Source organism: Gymnogyps californianus, chromosome 16 (genome assembly GCF_018139145.2).
Source record: "Gymnogyps californianus isolate 813 chromosome 16, ASM1813914v2, whole genome shotgun sequence".
In the NCBI taxonomy this organism is placed as follows: domain Eukaryota; kingdom Metazoa; phylum Chordata; class Aves; order Accipitriformes; family Cathartidae; genus Gymnogyps; species Gymnogyps californianus.
In genome coordinates, this window is record NC_059486.1 from 12,571,899 (window position 1) to 12,590,337 (window position 18,439).

Here is an 18,439-nt window from a genome sequence, read left to right on the forward strand (position 1 = left end):
TTGCGTGACCCGCGCTGCCGGGTCTTCCCCCCTCTGAGCAGAGGAGGTGCAGGAAAAGCTCCTCTGGTGACCAAAGGGCTGGAATAGCTTTTGGCACGGAGAAGGTAACTGGAGACGGTGTCCTCACCTTGGAGAAGAGCTGCCTTCAGAGGGAAGCGTTAGACTGGGCTGCACTGAAGTAGGCGAGTGGGCAATGTATATTGACTGTGTCATTGCAGCTGGTGCTGAGGGACGCTACGTGAAGCTGAGAGCCCACCAGAAAGCAGGTCTTTCCCCATAGGTACACCAGGGAGCTGTGGAGCACATGGCTGCAGGGAGGGCAGAAATGCGGATGGGCTCCAGTGGTGATCAGATGAATTGTTGACCACAAGGATGGGGATGTGCCATCTGGCAGCCCCCAAACACCAGCTTGCCAGAAGCTGGGCGGGCTCCGTGTCTCCGGGTCCATCCCAGCCTGCCCCTGCCCTGCCTTAGCAGCTGTGTGGGGCACGGCCAAGGACAGGGCAGGGAACTCGCATGTCCTCCCGACCCAGCGTGGTGCGTGATGTGCGATGTGCCAGCCCAGCAATACTTAAAACTGTCCACAAGAGTCACTGTTGCTTTATCTAAGGAGCCTCCATTCCTTCTGCCTGTGAACTGCCTGATTTCTTCACCCTGTGGAGGCTGTGCGGTTCAGGTCTCCATCTGTGACGCTTTTCTTGTGCCCCAACAAACCACAGGCAGGGATCTGCAAGGGTTCAGGCTGCCGAGGAGGAAGATGAAGGAGGGTTGGCGCGTTGCAAGAGCGACCTTTCCCATGTGCTGCTCCACGCTGGTTATTTCTGTGCAAGACTCCCAGCAGACAGCCCTTACCTTCCCCGCCTGTGCCGCAGCAGTTGTGCTTGGCTCTTTGATTTGCCCAGGGAGCACAATGTGTGCTTCGGAGACGTGTCGCCCGAATTAACCTCTCTGCAAATGGTTTCTAAGTAACAGCAGTACATGTAGCAAGATAAACTGTGAAGCCTATTTATATTTACCGAGATTGTATTAACCTTTGAAAGGTTGACCTTATGCAAAAAAAAAAAAAAAAAAAAAAAAGTGGCAATAACATTTAGGGCATGAGGGGGTTTTGTTGTTGTTTTTAATCCTTTCACTCTTTGATTACTTCAGCCTTGGCGGTGGTAAACATACACAGGCTTTCAAGGCATTCCTGATTTTTGCAGCTGCGGAGCTATTAAGTCTTTGCCTGTATTAGCACTTTCAAGGTTAGCCATGATGCAAAACTCAAGGCAACCCATCAGCTGCGTAAGAGCTGCTAATTTTCTTCATTTACTCTCCTCTTTCCTGATAACTTGTGCAGCAGATCTAGCAGCAGCGTGTCAAAGCCCTACATTGCTCCTGGATGTCACCCAGGCTGGTGTGGGGAGGGCAGGGGTTGATTTAGCTGTGCTGGCCCCAAGGGACGGTCCATGACCCCTTGCTGGGGGCCATCCCACACATGATCATCATTAGCCTCACCCCAGTGGTTTCCCAGTGTTAGACTTTCCATCGGAATTGGAATAAACAAACAATGGGAATGTGTCTTTTGGGCACAGTCTCCCGTCAGAGCTTATTCGCACAGAGCTGAAGCCTTGGAAGGAAACCTGTCTGATGGGGTCTTTGCAGGAGGATTTGCTGCCCGCTACAGCACCACACGGCGCTGGAGCCGGTGATGAAAGCTCGCCGTGTGCAATGCGAAGGGATGCGGGAGCACACGAGGAGCCGGGGTTCGGTCGGGAGCAGAGCCTGCGGGTGGGCAGAGGAGCGCCCGGTGCGCAGAGCTGGCAAACGGGTGCTGGATGCTGCTGGACCAACCTCACCTGCGGGTCTGGAGATGGATGCTCTGGAGCATTTGGCACAGCACAATCCTGCTCCTTGTTTCTCATGCCTCCCTCGTGCACAAGTGGGCAGAGAGCACTGCAGCTCCGTGCCTCAGTTTCCCTAATTTTTAAAGGCAAGTGAATGCTGTTTGCACAGAGGTGAGCGGTGAGGTTTAGCTCAGCCAGTCGCCTGCAACCCTCTTTGAGGCTCCTCGGTGGATGCACCACACAGGCAGAAACAAAAGACAGTGGCATTGTGTGATCCACCAGGGAGAAGCCTTTGGCAGCAATGTTTATTAATATATCTAATGAGGTGGCCTCTGGTCTTTGCAGCGCAGCCCAGAACAACAGCAGGTCCTTTGTAAACACGCCGTCAAAAAAGAGCAAAGGCAGAAAGTGCACCGTGCATGGATTTATTAGATTTTTTCCTCCCCTAATGATCAATGCCACTTTGATTTCTGAAACAGAATCAAAGGATGTGGCTTGATATTCAAGCTCTTGCTCAGAAAACCTTTGTGTATCCAAGTGTCTGCTCTGCAGGAGCCTTCAGCTGCGTCGCTTGGCTGTGCCTTCTGCCGATGCTGGTGCTGCCTGGAATTGGGAGCCCATTGGAATTTGGGGCTGTGTGCCTCTACCCGCCAGTGGCTCGAGCTGGGGATACTGGAGTTTGTTCCCAGCCGGTAGCTGGTGTTTTCCATTTGTAGGAGGAGTTACGAGTGCCGCTTGCTAGCGCTGCCTTGGAAATCAAGGTCTATTTTTGCACCAAAGCATTCAAGGCAAAGTCAAAGGGAATGAAGATGTAGTGCAGCTCAGGCAGTGTTCGGGGACTCCGCATGTATCCCATACCTCTGATAACTAATTAAGAGGGGAAAACAGAAGGTTGCAAAATCCAAATGGTACTATTAGGACCGAGAATCAAGCCTGATGTGTTTCCTCCTTGGTAAACTAAAAAGAGGCCACAAAGCTGAGTGTGGCCCTGGGGTGCCGGAGAAGAAATGATCCCTGTCCCAAATCCTGCTGCCTTTCTTCTAGCAGCCATACTTGATCTTGGAGGTAGTGGTGGTTGAAGACCCCACACTGAAGGAATTGCTGTCCTAAATAAACCTGCTAATTATTGGGTGCCAGTATTACGGTAATTCCCCCAGGCCCTGCTCCGCGTCCCCACGTGCAGGCAGGCTGGGATCCCCCAGAACGCTGCTGGAGCGGAGGTGCAGCCTTGGCGGTGGGCTGGAGGGACCTGGGGTCCCCAGGGCAGCGCTCGCTGTCACTCCCCATATGTGCCCATGCACGGTTTTAGTGACGTAGCGAGAAGGGAGTTTGAGTAGTGAAAAATTTGCATACTTTCTGGGATGCTCTCCATCCCCAAATTAAGCCAGGACTGCCCCCAATCCTCCCTCTAAGTGAGCTGGATCCTCTGCCCCTTCCCAATCAGTCTTTTGCTACTGATGAGCTTTAAGGATTTATGGGGGAAGGAGGATGCGTTTTTCCCTCCCCACGAGCCAGGGGACAAGGCAGGGAGGCGAATAAGGAAGCAGCGAGGGTGTCTTTTCATTCTGCTAAATCCTGCAGAACATGCCTGCATGAGACTGTTAAGCTTCTGATCAGTAATTACACACTGCAGCTCTGCCTTTAATCGGGATAAAAGACTTAAGGAAACTCCTTTGCCCCTGGTCTCTACCTTTTACCTAGAGATTTTATTGCTGTGAATATTCGTAAGAGGAACAACTGCAGGAGCTCAACTCTCGGGTTCATGCAGACTCCTGCAGCCTTTCCAGCTCCTTACTGCTTTGGCGCTGCTTCTCTTTGAGCAATTATTTCATGCTGTCTTTAGAAAGTAGAAAGAAGAAGAAACCAGGGGGGTGTCTGGGCAGACGCCGGGTTGGTTGTGGTTGCAGTGGCTAGTTTCTCTCTTGAGGTCCCAATTCTGCAACTAGCTGAACTTTCCTGGCTGGTTTGTTTGTAGCTTTGTTAGGCACGGCTCCAAGAAAGCAAGAGGTTAGGAGATATGTGCTGCAAGCCCTGCCGTAATCCTGCCTCCTTATCAGCACCTCGGAGCCCCGGGGTGAATAACCCCTTGCAAGCGTGTGTGCGCACTGACAGCTCCCTCGCTGCTGGCCCTGGGGACCCGGGGCGGCTCAGGGTGTCCTCTGCTTGGGGAGTGCTGGGGGGACCCACCTTCTGCCCTGCAGAGCTTGGCCTGAGCCCCCCAACTCTTGGTTTTTTGCAGATCAAAATGTAAAAATAATCAAGAAACAGCCTGGCCTGTTGGTAAATGCAGAGCTGAACGTCTGTCCGTGTTCAGTGCTGAGCACACGGTAAAGGTTTGCAGAATCGGGAGTTTATGAATTTAGTTCTCAACCTTAGTCCGGGTTTTACCAACAGATGTGGGTGAAGTTCCCTGTGTCGGAGGGTTTGTTGGTCTTTCTCTAAGCTGGCGCGAGGTCCCCAGATAACTGCATTTGCTACTCTGAAGTTGATGCAATTCCGAGTTAAGGTGGAAACTGCGCTGCGAACTCCTTTGGGAGTGGGGAAGGCCAGGCTTTGGATTTTAGCCGCCTCATTAATCAGATCTCATCTTTTTTTTTTTTTTACAGAAACCAGGCAATGCGGAAAAAGTTAATTTTGTACTTTAAGAGGAGAAATCATGCTCGCAAACAGTGGGTAAGTGATTCCGTTATACCTTATTTTATATGTATAAAGCAGCGTAATTTATTATGTGAGAAAGAATAGGACATTTTCCAGCAGAGAGGTGCTGGTGCTCAGTACTTTGCCTGTTGCATTGCTGTGGCATCTCTTATGCTTAAAATAACTTGGATGTAAAGGAGAGGTCCCCGATCCTGCTGCCAGCAGCACCTCCCTCTGCAAGTACCCCCTGCAGAGCAGACACTCGGGGTTGGCTTAATCACAGCGGAGCCCTTCATTGATCTCAGAGAGCCTATTCACAGCATAAATGTCTATTTTGTGAGTAATTGAGCCCTAAGAGAGGTGTGAAACAAGCTGACTCCGCTTCCGATAAATGGTCTGAAGACTGATCTGACTCTTTCCAGCTGACCACAGAGCGATGTTCTAGGAATTTGTGGTTTAAAATAAAAATCAAGCCCCGGCCAGTTCATTTCTAGGCAGCCTTGCCTGCAAGATAGTTCCAGTGTCCTTCAAGGAGGTGGTTCTTGGTTAGGTAAGGGGGAAGGTGAGGTTTATTATGAGACTTCAGAGGCTTTTGTTGCAAGTCCCTAGTAAATAGAGGAGAAAGTTCAAGTGGGATTTACAGAATTTACACATTTTTGGCGCTAACAGTTGCCTGCGGTAGCTGCCAGCAGGAACTGGGAGGCGAAACCAGCACAGAAGGGAAAATGCCAGAAGAAACCAATGGCCCCCACTGGGAAGGTGGATTTTGTGGCATCTTTCTGTGAAGGATGATTTAGCTCACAACACAGGGCTTCATGTTTTATGTGGAAGAGTAGATGCCGGTTCCTGACTCGGTGTCTCTGTTCTGGGACAGGCTCAGGTGCCAGCATTAGCATCTTAAGTTGCAAATGGTGCCGGTTTTCTGAGCGCCTTCGGTGCTGGTTTTGGACAGAAGTGCTCTGGCTGGGAGGAATTGTTGGAAAAATCCAAAATAATCAGCCCTGGGAAGTGTTTTGAAGGCTCTGCCTTTAAAAGCAGCTTTCAATACAGACATTTCTGAGCCAGCAATCAAATTATTTGCTTATTTATGGTGAATAAAGGCATGCTCCTTTTCTTTCCTGTGCTTCATTTTTCCCCCCCGTTTTGTAGCAATCTTCCAAAAGCCACAGATCTTGCACTCCAAAGGGATGGTTGTGTCTTCCGCTTGTGTCCGAATACGTGTTTGTTTAGTCTTTTCCATGATAAAACTTCTTCCAGGTTTCTAGCAAGGGTCTACAGGGCTTTCACCTTCAGCACAACACGGCATGGCAGCCGGTGCTGCTCAGGGCACCTCGCCTGCTGCAGCTGAGGACTTCTGCAGTTGTGGGAAGCGGATCAATATTCCCTTCCTCAAAACAGGGATTATAAAGCTTCGTGTGGTTTTATTGGAACCAGAAGGGAACTGCCCAGGAGCTGCTTTGTGGTGGTATCGGCCTCTTACTGCACTAAATCTAGAGTGAGTTGCTCTATTGTGAATATTGAGGAGCTGGGTTAAAGGTTTAATTAGGCTGCAAGAGCGTGGTTCCTAAAATACGGCTTGCAGTAAAGTCGCCTGTCATGCAAAATAGGTGAATTTCTGCCAGCCGGTTTATTCAGTGTCCTTGAAAGGGGATTTTTCAGTTTAGGGAAGCATTTTGCCTATTCTACAAAATAGGCAACATACGGTTGCTGAATTTGCAAAGTGAATACATTTGCTGATTCTGTTTGCAAAATGGGTACACTTAGCTATTTTTCTGCCTATTTTGTAGCAGACCCTATTTTTAGCAAAGCCCATCTACGTGCCAGCATTTCTTTCTGGCTCTTTTACTTTCTGAGGTATTGTTGCTGCCCAGGGCTGGCTGGAGCAGGGTCAGAGCTCGGTCCCTGCAGGGTCCAGCCCTAGGAGCCCCACCAGAGGATCTGCAGGGCTTCCTCCTGCCTCCGCCGAGGTCGGCACAGCAGAAGACATTTAATTGCCATCAGAGGGGGGATGCTGCACAGAGAGAAGGGTAAAGGGAGCTGTTCTGGCTGTAAGAGGTTTATCTCCATCAGCCAGGGAAATAAAACCGTGGGGCTTGCATAGGAATTGGACTGGTTCCTCCTGTCACCTTCGCTCTTCCCCTCCCCTCCGAAGAGCTGCTCCGTTCCCTGGAGCTGCGAGAGCGTGGGCTGCAGGAGGGCTCGGGCTTGGCACAGCCTACAAACTCCCTTCAGCTGCTACGGCGGCGTTACTATTCATCCATTTTTAGATACGCATGTCAAGTCCGATTTGGCTTGCCATCGCTTACTTGTGTGATTGAGAGGCTGATGGGCTGGTGAGCTGAGCCAGGAAGGGGAGCAGAGGAAGCACCGATGCTGAAAGCCAGCACAGACGGTTGCTCAGGAATGGACACGCTTGCTTAAGGCTGCTCAGAGGATGCTTGAAGAAGGAATAGACACTTCTGCTCCTGAAGTGCCTGACCGGGAGCTTCTCCTGGTGATTGAGCTGTGAAGATCTGCGGAACGCACGGTGCTATAAGGTGCCTGTAATCTTGGCTTTTGAAGGATGGCAAAAGATTGCAGGGAGCGTGTATCCCAGCTGGACCAAAAAGCGCTAGACAGGGATGCTGCAGACCAGCCCCGCTGTGGTGGGGTTTGAAGCTTGCGTGGCAGGAAGGATCTCTTTGCTCCATGGTGGGAAGGGTCTTTAAGAAAGCGGATGCAAGTCAGAAGTGCTCAGCCGGTCCGTAACAAAGCTGTGCTCTGGAGGGCTGAGTTGTGTGAGCGGGGAGCTTTGGTACTGCCCACCCCGCTGCAAGGGTGTGAGCTGCTGGGGAAATCAGCAGTGTGACGTTGATGTTGCTTTTTCCATCTGCAAATACCAGTTCCTTAAAAGAGGAGTTCTGGATAAAGCTTTCATCCAATTGTCCCAAAGAGTGGAGGAAAAGGAAGGAAAAGAGCCAGCCTGGAGGCCGTGGCAGGGGCTCTGCCGGGGCGGTGGTGATGCGGGACCCAGTGCCGGCTCATTCCCACGGGGAATGAAGAACCTTTCAAAGCCTTGAAGCTTCTCACCAGACCGAGCCCTTGTGCTGGGCTGTCCCCTGGCCACGCCGCGGGCTGGCACGCAGCACGGGGCACCGGCTGCTTCCCAGTGCTGAGGCTTGATAAACTTTGCGGGGTATTTTTAGCCTCTTCCCAAATGCGATGCTCTGAAAGCAGGAGGATGTAGCAGATTTGCTGGCAGGGTGGGAGCTCTCATTTCAGGGGGCTGATAGCATCGCTTCAGGAGGGGTAAAAACACAGCAGCTGTGATTTCTCCAAGCTGCCGCAGTTTGTTGGCGTTACCTATAGCTCCTTGCCTGCAGCGCGAGATTCCCCTTGTTGGCTTTTAGGGCATTTTTATTTTTGTTCTCCTTCCTCGCTTTCACCTTATGACCATTTCCTTTAGCTCCTGCTGAAACCCAAGCATCTCCTGTGCATCTGTGTGGGGCAGGAAAGCCTCTGGCTCCGGGCGTGCAAATGGGAATTAATTTATTTGCGGGAGGGAGTGTTAGTCTGCATCAGCTGTGGGGTTTGAGGTGCTTTGTCCGCCCCACATTATTGTCGAGGTGCCTCCAAAGGGCCACGGGGATCACAGGACGTGTTGCTGCACTTGGGTTATTGCCAGGTCCGGGATGGCTGGACCAAACCCACGTGCCAGGATCGGCGTGACGCTCACCGCGGGTTGCTGCGGGTGCCTGGCACCAGCGATGGGCCACAGAGCTGCCAGTGCTCGGGGTCCACAGCATGACTGACCAGCTTGGCTCAGGGTAACCCAGCTGCCTCCTGACCTGGAATCAGGCGTTTCCATCGGTTTGGTTTTTTTTTTACCTCTCCCCATTTTTTTTTGGTGGCTGAGAGCAAGTGAGACAAGAGTAGAGTGCATCTGGGAAATCCTGCAGCTTTGGACTTCCCTCCAGTCGTGGGATGGTGATGGCAAGAGATGAGTTTATTTCTTTGAAATCTGGATTCCCCCTATCTCTGCTGCGGTGCCGAGCATGCCGGTGCTGAGCCGCCCGTTCTGGAAAGCGGCATGGGGGACGGGAGGCAGCCTGGGGTTTGCCATTTATTATTTTGCAGAGTGACATCTGCTTTCGCTTCCTGATTTGGGCCCTAGAAGGCATTTGTTTCACTCAAAATGAAACCTTAAAACCCCCTCTGGTCACCCAGCTGCTTTCACGTGAGGCTGGGCGCCATCACTGCTGTCCATGGGCGTTCTCCTCCAGCAAGAGGGTGGCCAGAGGAGGGAGGAGCAATTCGGGGGGTGGTGGGGGGAGGCTCATTTGTGTTGCAAATGATATTTTAATGTTATGGTTACCAGGCTGGTCCCATAAATACCAGGGAGAAGTGTGGTGCTGGACCTGTTTGGGCGGCTGGGTGGGTGTGCCATGAGGACATCACCCGGGGGGACATGGCGTGGAAACCCCTTGCAGCACCGCGTTTCAGCAGAGCCTGGGTTTGCCGTCAGTGGGGATGTGCTCGTCCTACTCCTGGGCCAAAAAGGCGGAGCAGTAGCTGGAAAAATACTTTTGATTTCCAGGACGGTGGAGGAGCTGGGGGCATCATGGTGCGGCCAGGCCACCATGCCGTATGGCCTCGGACAGGGGCCGGGTGCCTGGCTTTTGGTTTTGGGGAGCTAGGCCCGTACACGGAGCTGCCCTGTGGTCCCAGTCCCGTTGGCCTTGCTGGCATGTAGCCGTGGGTGCCAGGGCCGGTGTGTGTGGGTGGAAAAGGGTGCCCGGCTGCGGGCACCTCGGCAAGCCTCTTCTCGGCACGGCAAGCTGGTGGCTCCAAAATTACAGCTCTACATGCCCTGCTCGCACGGTGGGGACCCCCTCTCCTGCCCTCCTGTGTCCCCTCCCAAGGCCATGTCTCAGTCCCTTCTTGCTTGGTGGCCTCAGGCAGGCGACTTACCCTCTCCTGTGCGTGGCCAGCCGTGTCGGAGCAGGGGCTCCCTCCCCAGCACTGGGGCTTTGGTTGCTGAATCAAGCACCCAAGGTGCTGGAGGATGCTCAGGCAGAAGGTGTGATGGGTGGGCATAGCCACACTGGGCAAGAGTCCTGGTTTCAGCAAAGATGCTGGGTCTGGAAGGGAAAAGCCTGAGGGTATCTGATGGCCTGTTTTGAGAATTTACCCTTGGGTTGGTCCCAGGCCCTGGAGCGTGTCCATGTCCTAATAAACCGTATTTCTTTAAGCAACATGACTCACGCTCAGCCTGAGCAGCCATCGAGGGACAGGCCTGGAGGAGCTGCCCTTCCCAGGCACGTCTCCTGAGCTCCCTCTCTCCCTCTGCCCATTCAGGAACAGAAGTTTTGCCAGCGCTATGACCAGCTGATGGAGGCCTGGGAAAAAAAAGTGGAGCGCATCGAAAATAACCCCCGGCGCCGTGCCAAAGAGAGCAAAGTGCGGGAATACTATGAGAAGCAATTCCCAGAGATCCGGAAGCAGCGGGAACTGCAAGAGCGCATGCAGAGGTTAGAGGAGAAGCGGTAGGAAGGGGCTGAGCTGGTATCGGACAGCCTTTCTCTTTTCTTTGGGGATGGGTGTGGGATTTGTTCATGGGAGGAGTGGGCTGGGGTAGCTATCAGTCCCTTTTCTCCCCTTCTAGTCAAAGGCAGGAGCCAGCAGACAAGCAACTTTGCTGCTTTTTCCCCAGGGTGGCTCAGCGCAGAGCTAAGAGAGAAGGAAAAATGTCAGGAATGTGATTGCCCATCTCCCCTCTGCTGCAGATCTCCTGGCTGGCCACTTCGGAGCAGGGGGCAGCTCCCTTGTGCTGGCCGCCTGGCCGGGACGGCACTAATTACTGCCTTACTGGTGGGCCTAAATGAAGATGTACAAGACTTGCAGATGGATTTGGTCATGTCGATGATTTAATACATGCACATGCTTTATTGGGAGCATGGGCAGGGAGAAGAAAGGTCTGCAGAAGTTATAGGAGTGAACGATATATGCAGATGATATGAAAGGAGCAAAGTGTCTCAAGATGTCCCCTGTCTGTCCCATCCCCTGCCCGTTTTCTCCTCCTCATTGGAAGCACGGTTGAGGTCATATTGTTTCCTGCCAGGAGGAGACACAATTTCGTGATCTCCACCCTTCTTGCTGAAAACTCCCCGTCCTTCCCATTTCAGCCCCGGGATCTTGCCCAGGGACACCTGATGTGTGCAGAACCCAAACCCTTGTGCCAGCATCCCATCCTTGTGCCCCACAAATAGCTGGACGGGTCCAAGCTTCCTCATCGGTGACTTTATTTTATCTTAAAGAGAAGGGGAGAAATGGTACTGAGAAATGTTTTAAGCTTTTACGTGCTTAATAAGGAAAGTTTTAATTCCTTGGGATGCATGGCTGTTATGTTGTGTGATACTGAGGGGGAAAGATGTCAATGGCTGGTTTTGATTTAAAAGTTCCTGCAGCATTTGCAAACCAGATGCGGTGGCACAGTGCTAACGGCTCGGTGCTAACGCTGACGCCTTTATGCTGTTGCTGCAGTGCGATGAACAGGAGAAAATAATGGGGGGAGAGTATGGTTGGGTATGAAATATCCTTCTGTTGTAGTGATCCAGGAGGTGGCTGTTGGCACAGGTAAGGAAGGTTGTTAGAGGCTCTCGACCTGTGAGCCCTAACCCCGGGGGACACAGGGGACGGTGCTGTCCGGGCAGGAATAAGTGCTGTCAGAGCCCCCGGGGCTGCAGCAGGTGCCGTTCCCGCAGTGTGGGATGGGGTGGCCTGGGTGGGGTCTTGGGGTATGGTCGTTATGGAGATGAACAAGGAGGACAACAGGGCCAGCGAATTGTCATGAATGTGGTTTCCAAAACGGAGCATCAGTGTCTGAGTGTTTCACTGCCCTTTCCCAGCAGGGTAGGACAGAGGGGCAGCGGCGGGCTCTCCATGTCGGCTGCACGCAGCGAGCACGAGGTGTCAGAAATCATCGACGGGCTCTCAGAACAAGAGGTGAGACCGGGTTATCCTTTCTCCTCCTCTTCTCCCCTCGCTCCACTCTTCTCCAAGGAAGCCAGGAGAGTACCACCAGGTCCCATGGTGAAATCTGATGCCAAATCTCACTAACTTCAGGCCATGCTGAGGTTGGGGAGGTTGCCGTGATGCCTAATACGCTTTCTGGACAGGAAGCAAAATGAGGTGTTCATTTAATACCCAGCAGCATCTTTCCAGCCACCCAGGAGATGTAATGGAGCTGTGCAATGGTTCTGCAGGAGCAAAATGTGGAGCAAAGCACCCCAAGAGCTGGTGGCCAGTGGGTAGGGTTTATTGGCATTCAGCTGCCTCTTAGGGACCTGAAACCCCAGCATGCTGCTCTTCCTGGGTAGCACCCCACAAACACCTCCTGGCTGTTGGTTTAAACTGGAAGCAGAGGTGGGAAGGGAAGGGAAAGGAGCCAGCGCCCTGGCTGCTGGGTGGAGGGGTTTTTCTGTTTCATTTTGTTTTGAATGGGCTGTGCGGCTTGACACAGGGGAATCCTATGGAATGAATGGTTTGTACGTGAGCCAGTTGGCCCACATCTTCTGGGAGTGCTCCATTCATCTTGAAACATCCCCGTGACCTTGGCTTCGTTTGGATCTGGTTTCACAAGGGTTCCACTGTCTTGGCACGGAGGCGAGCTGCAGTGAATGGATCCCGTTTGGGAGGGGAGAGCAGCCATTGCCCAGCAATAGCTGAGATGTTTGCTGCCTGTGCGCCACGGTTCGCTCGCTGCCCTGGGTCCCAGGCAGTTTGCTGTTAGCCAGTTAAGGTGACGGCCCAGAGGACATGGATCTCGGAAGCAGAAGGAAATTTCACAGCTCTGCAGAGGTCGTGGCCAAGGGGAGAGTTAGACAATTGCCTCTGACCTCCTGCACAGTGTGCTGCTAAACTCCACTCTGATAGCCTTCTGCTGAGCCCCAAGGCACCGCTTTGCTTGCCTCAGAGGAGACCTTAAGAGCTTCCAGCCCTTCCATGGGGTTGGAAGGAGCAGGGAGGTGAGAGCCGGGGAGCATCGCTGGCAGCAGGGGCCAGCTCTCCGCCCTGGCGCGTTGCTGGAGAGGAGAGCGGTCTGGCTGCCTGCCGGCGGGGCGTATCTGCAGCGCTCGGCACCCCAAGACCCTGCCAGGCGAAGGGAGAGGCCCTGCGCTCTCAGCTGCAGGCAGCGCTCCTGCCAGCTGCCTCTCTGCCTGCCGTGGCTCTGCCCAGGGGCTTTCTCCTTTCGGCTGGGGCAGTCTGCCGTTGTCAGGATCGACGCGCTGGCTGCGAGCTGTCCCTGACCTCGCAGTGTTGGGCAGGCCTGGGTCGGCAGCTTGCTGGAAGGATTGGACATTACTGTTCTCCAAGGAACCGGCATTGAGCTGTAAATTAAAATAACAGCACTTGAGACCTGGCCTTCCTGGGTCAAAGTTGGGATTTATGTCTGACCAGTGCCATCCCAGGTGACAGGGAGGACTCGGAGTGATGGTGCTGCTAGCAAACGAAAGAGGGTGGCCAGAGCATCCCTTCATCCTCACAGGGGAGACCTGTGCCGGGGGACCACCAGCAGCTCAGCCGAAGGGACAGTCCCAGCGTTTGGGCAGGGGATGGCACAAATGAGACATCACATTGGCCACTCTGTTGCAAATAGTTAAGGAAACCAGTGTGCCCAGTCTGTCCTGTCCTGGTGTGCAGCTGGAGCTCTGGATGAACTTTGCGCTTGAATAGGATGGGCTAAAGGCATCAGATTATGTCCCAGGGTGTTGCAGTAAGAGGAAAGAAAGGAATGACAGCCCCGTTACAGTGACATTTGAAACCTCCTGGAACAATATTAAGTTTCCCGTGGAAGGGAAACACGATGTCTCCCTCTGCCCACCCTTTCAGAAACCTTTGCAGAGCTGACCTGCTTCCCTCGCAATTTGGGGTTGGGGGCTGAACCTGCACGTGGCCGTGGGTTTGATGGCTGGGAAGGGGTTTGCACTCCCTGTGCCACCGCTGCTTTGACTTGTCTCTTGTCGTGGTCAGGAGCTGTTTTGCTTAAGTCAGACGTTTCCACACGGTATCTTAAAACCTTTTATTTCAAAATGAAAGATTAATTGTTTCCTGGCTGACAGCGATAGCCTCTTTCAGCGTTTAATTTACAATTACTCTAGCAATAAAGCTGTCTAGTGCTTGCTTTTGAATTCTCCTGTTCCTCCGCCTGTCCTTTCCTCTCGAACATCTGTCCCCTGCGGTCCCCGCGGGCCCGTGGTGCTGACCAACTGTTCTCTCTGCTTTCCCCAAAGAACCTGGAGAAGCAGATGCGCCAGCTCGCCGTCATCCCGCCCATGCTCTACGATGCTGACCAGCAGCGCATTAAATTCATCAACATGAACGGCCTCATGGATGACCCCATGAAGGTCTACAAGGACCGGCAGGTGATGAACATGTGGAGTGAACAGGAGAAGGAGACCTTCCGGGAAAAGTGAGTGCAGCCCACACACCTCTCTTTGCGTAGACAGGACCCGCGCAATGCTTTGGCCAGGGCCCTGGCACACTAAGGCATGAATTTCCCAAGGGCTTGTCTTGCCCCCCAGGGACACAGCCCCGGTTGCTGCGTTGCCTTTGACCGGGCACAGGGTGATGTACCTGCACAGAAACCTCAGGCCTTTTTATATGTGTTCGTGCCCATGTGCTTTCACTCTGCCCGCTCCTGTGCAGAGATGGGGGAAGCTGCTGCTCATGACAGGGCGAGAACTAGAAGTTTTTCTGCTTCTGCATCCCCTGTTGTATCAGCCAGTTTAAGGATAAAGCCAGTGAAGCTCAGTGCTCCATACACTGTTACGTTTTTGGATTTACATGCCTGTCCTTTGGGCCCTGCATGTCCAGAGGCATTCTCCGGGCTGTGAACATCCAGCCCCGCCATGCAGAACCCCCCAGGCCGCAGCGTCCAGCCGGTGCCCATCCCTCAGCACTCCGTCCTGCTGTCTGCAGGATTTGCCACCGGCTGCTGTTTCCATGGGTGCGTTCCTGCGTCAGACACGTGCAGACTCTGGCTGCGGTGCTTTCTCCTGTTTGCAAGCAGTGCTTGAGAACAGCTTTGCTTTATCGACTGAGATCACTTGGGGGATTGCTGATCCCTTCCCTGGGTACCACCGTGCTGTCAGCCAAGCTGTGGGTCCCAGCTCAGTCTCACATCCAGACTCCTCCGTATCTCATAGCACAGCGGGGACCCGGATGTGTTTGCATGGAGGACCAGAGCATCCTTGGTGCCCCCAGTGTGCCGTGTGTGTCTGTAAAAACAGAGCTGGAGCTCAGCTTCCAGCAGGATGAGCTCTGCCAGGGCTCGCTGCTGTGGACATGAGGGACGTGGAGGTATGTGGATTCGCCAGGGCCACCTCGTCCATTGCAGCAGCACTGCCTTAGTCTGGCCTCTGGCCGATCATGGGACGGCTCTGTGGATTACCAGCAGGCCCATGGCCAGCCATGCTGGAAGCCTCTCCATGTCCGGAATCCCTCCTCCTGTCCCTGCTTGTGACAACTCCTGTTTGCAGCTGAAATAACTAATTGCCAAGACAGACCGAAAAAGAACAAAACAAGCAAACCGGCTCCAAGCCTTTGGTAGAGGAGAATCCTCATTGCTAATTAGCCTTAAAATGTGACACTCTAAACAGCAAGGCTTGCCCGCAAATGACGCAAAGGCTAATTACTTGGTCTTTAATGGCGGGGCCATGCCTGGCTAATGGGGCTGGAAGAATCCACACCCAGCTCTTGCATCCTGCTGTGCACGGTGGTTTCTGTGTCATCACCGTGGGTGATGTGGAGCTCGAGGCATAAATACAGCAGGATTTCAGGGCCCTCACAAAGCTCATTTGAAGAGATTGGTACTTAGGAGCTGTAAGGAGGGCCGAGAGAGTCCTGCCCTGGCTCTCGCCCTGATCCCGGTGTGTGGGTAGATGGGCTGCCTGGTGTGCTGCAGCTTCTGTCTTGGGTATTTAAGGTGAACCAGAGTTGTGTCATCCGTGATCGTGACCCAGAGCTGGCCTCTTCCTGAGACCGTAAAAACTTGGTGCAACCTTTTGTTCAGCCCTGATGACAGGGGCTCTCAGAGTAAACAGCCAGGCACTGTAAGGCCAACAAGCTCGAGGTCTAAAGTCATTTGAGCTGTTAAAACTTAACCACGAGGAAGAGTCTGATTCGATTTGCTTCTGGGCAGGGTTTCAGGTCTCTTTATTGAGAGCCTATCACTAGCCTGCTCCCAGGGGGGCCGTGGTTTGCCGATGAAGGAGCAGGGATGGCTGCGGTACCCCTTGATCCCACTCAGGCATCGAGGCCCTGTCATGCTGGGCACCATGAGAACACAGCATCCGTCCCTTGTCATGGGACACAGCCTGGCCCGTGAAAAACACTAGATTGTCGTCTGCATTGCCCCTGACGCTGCATTAGCATCATTGATAACATGGCCTTGAAAACCCCGTCCCTTGGTCAGCCCTTGGTTTGTGCTGCGCACAGAGCGACGAGCCAGCTCCGGAGCTGATCCCAGTCTGTCTGAGCAGCCCAGCTGCTTTTCTTTTTTTGCCTAGCATTTCTGGTTTCTTTTTTCTTTTACTTTTTTATTTAGTCATGTGTTTTGGGGATCTCCCTTGGGAGATCTCCCTTGGTGTCTGTGTTATATCTGGGTGCGGTAAGTGGTGCCCTTCAAAACACTTGGTGGCAGAAAGGCTGACAGAGTCTTGGGTCACCATTAAGCACCTGAGCATCACGCTCCCATTGCTGTCCATGCTCCCACCTCCCATGTCCACCCATCCCACGCTGTCACCCACAAAACCTGTCCTGGTGATTGGTTACGGTGATGGGGCTTTTGGGTGCAGTGCCACCCAAACCAGATGGGGGTCCTGCATCAAGAAGGGCGTTGGCATGTGGGTGACAGCACCCATGTCCTGCTGCCGTGGCTGGAGTCGGTCAGGCCCTCGCTGAGCTCACCTCAGTGCCCTGACCCTGAGTTTGGCAGCGGGGCTGAGCAGTGAGGGTGGGAGGAGAGGGCTCGGCCACCAGCCCCGGGGGAATCACCAGCAGGGCTGGAGGCACCGAGCTGCTCGCCACGTCCCCTGCCTGTGTTGCACCCACACCGCAGCTCGCCCGCCTCTTGCTTCCGAACCGTTTGCCCAGGGCACAGAGCTGTCAGCTCCTGGGAGCCGGCAGAGCCACACGTGCCGAGCGGGGCTGGCCCTGGCCGCTCGGCTCCCCGGGGCAGAACCCGTGCCGGTGGCAGCCTCTCCGCCAGGGCCAGCGCTGCGCTCCAGCCCTGGCACAAGAGCCAGGCTCCCTGCACTTCGGTGATGCACTGGTTAACTGTCGTCCTGCCAGCAGGAGCACCTTGTGCCAAGGGCTTGTTGGCCTTTGGCGCTTTCCCCCCAGCTAGGCGAAGGGATTTGTTAGAGGAGACGTCTTTGAGCCCGAGGACAGCTTCCCCACGTGAGCAGTGCACCCTCCCAGGCTGCTGGAGCCGTGGGCCAGCCTGCTGACAGCTCCTCCACTCGCTGGGCAGGAGGCAGCGTTCCTCGGAGCCGCCGTGCCACCGGGGATCTCTTGAGTAACTCAGCAACGTGGCAGCTCTGTGCTTCCTCCCGGGGTTTGGGTTTCCCTTCCCGTCCTTTGCAGCTGCTCCTGACAGCCCAGCTGGGCTTGGGGTCCTGCTTAACGGGGGGAGCACCCCCGCCATGCTTCAGGGTGCTTGTGCTTGGCCATTGACAGCGATTCCTCACCCTTTCCTTGCCAAATCCTGAAGCCTCGGCCAGGTGTAGCTGCCCTCTGTGTCTGTCCTGCCATTGGTACAGGCTTGGGTGGCCGTGGGATCGAGCAGGGTGATGGGCAGTGTTGGGCACTGTCAGTCCCTCTGCCCTCTCCCACCCTGTGATGAACATCTGTGCATCGAAGCTCCCGACCAGCCTGGCTCCACTGGGCTAAATTTAAAGTTCCTGTCTTTCTGGGAAGCTGAGCAGCAGACAAATATTTTCTCAAACCCCTAAGTCCCTCGGGGAGCTGGCCTCACTGCTCCGGGCGTGCAGGGCAAAGCAGCCCAGCTGCGAGGGGGGTCGGAGCTGGCACCCCACTAACCCTCCCTCTCGCTCCCGCAGGTTCATGCAGCATCCGAAGAACTTCGGTCTGATCGCATCCTTTCTGGACAGGAAGGTAAGCCTCCCTGCCTGGCTTTAACCTGCCTTGCACTGTCTCTTCTCCATCACGCGGCTTCCTTTGGTGCTGGAGCAGCCAGCGGATGCTGGGCACCTGTGGGTGGTGGTGGCTCAGAGCCCCGGGCATGGTCCAGACGCCTCCTGGCACCCTGCAGAGACAAGGGACTGACTCAGCTGCGGAGAGACAGGGAGCTCAGCGCCGCAAGATGTGTGAATGCATCCAGCCTGGTGCGTAGGCGTTGCAGCCCACCCCGTGATCTGCCTGGGGGAGCTGCTTTCCAGCATCTCCTCGAGGCATTTTGCACCAGCCAGGCTGTCGCACAGGGGGTGTGGGCACCCGGCTGCCCAGCACAAAGCGGAGGGGTCCCCTCTTTGCTCAGGGAGGGGATCTTGAGGGTGGGCTGAGTCCCAGTTCATCCAGCAGTTCGGGTTGGTGTCATGTATGCACACACACCTCCCCTTGGTGTTTAGAGGCTAGCAGGAGGGCCTGACCTTTCCTAAGCCTCTGTGTTGTGCTTCTTGGACTTTTCCTTTTTGCTGTTAATTGGGCTGATGGAAGAAAGGTTTGAAAAAGAGATCTCAAGGAAGAGCGAGTCTCTGGTCAAGCCAGGTACCACCTATGGGACAGGCCGTATGGGCAGATCCCGGACAGACCTGGCCTGGAAGGACAGCGATGGACCAGGTGCTCTCCTGAGCAAGAAACACTTGAGAGCTGCTTCTCTGGTCCTTGTAGTTAGTTGCATCCTCTGCCCATCTCCTGCAGTGTTCCATCCATGCAGCGTCCACTTGCTCTGGGGGAACCCCTCTGCTTTCAGG

The 18,439-nt window shown here is 54.2% G+C and overlaps 1 protein-coding gene across 1 annotated transcript in view; it reads left to right on the forward strand.

Moving 5' to 3' along the window:
* The window catches only part of NCOR2 (nuclear receptor corepressor 2), a 259,884-nt gene that overhangs the window by 158,957 nt on the left and 82,488 nt on the right, over positions 1-18,439 (forward strand). Inside the window, exons 10-14 of the mRNA XM_050906955.1 lie at positions 4,433-4,499; positions 9,801-9,988; positions 11,354-11,447; positions 13,736-13,914; positions 17,567-17,621. Coding sequence (XP_050762912.1) covers positions 4,433-4,499; positions 9,801-9,988; positions 11,354-11,447; positions 13,736-13,914; positions 17,567-17,621 — 583 coding nt within the window. The remainder of the gene's footprint in view (positions 1-4,432; positions 4,500-9,800; positions 9,989-11,353; positions 11,448-13,735; positions 13,915-17,566; positions 17,622-18,439) is intronic.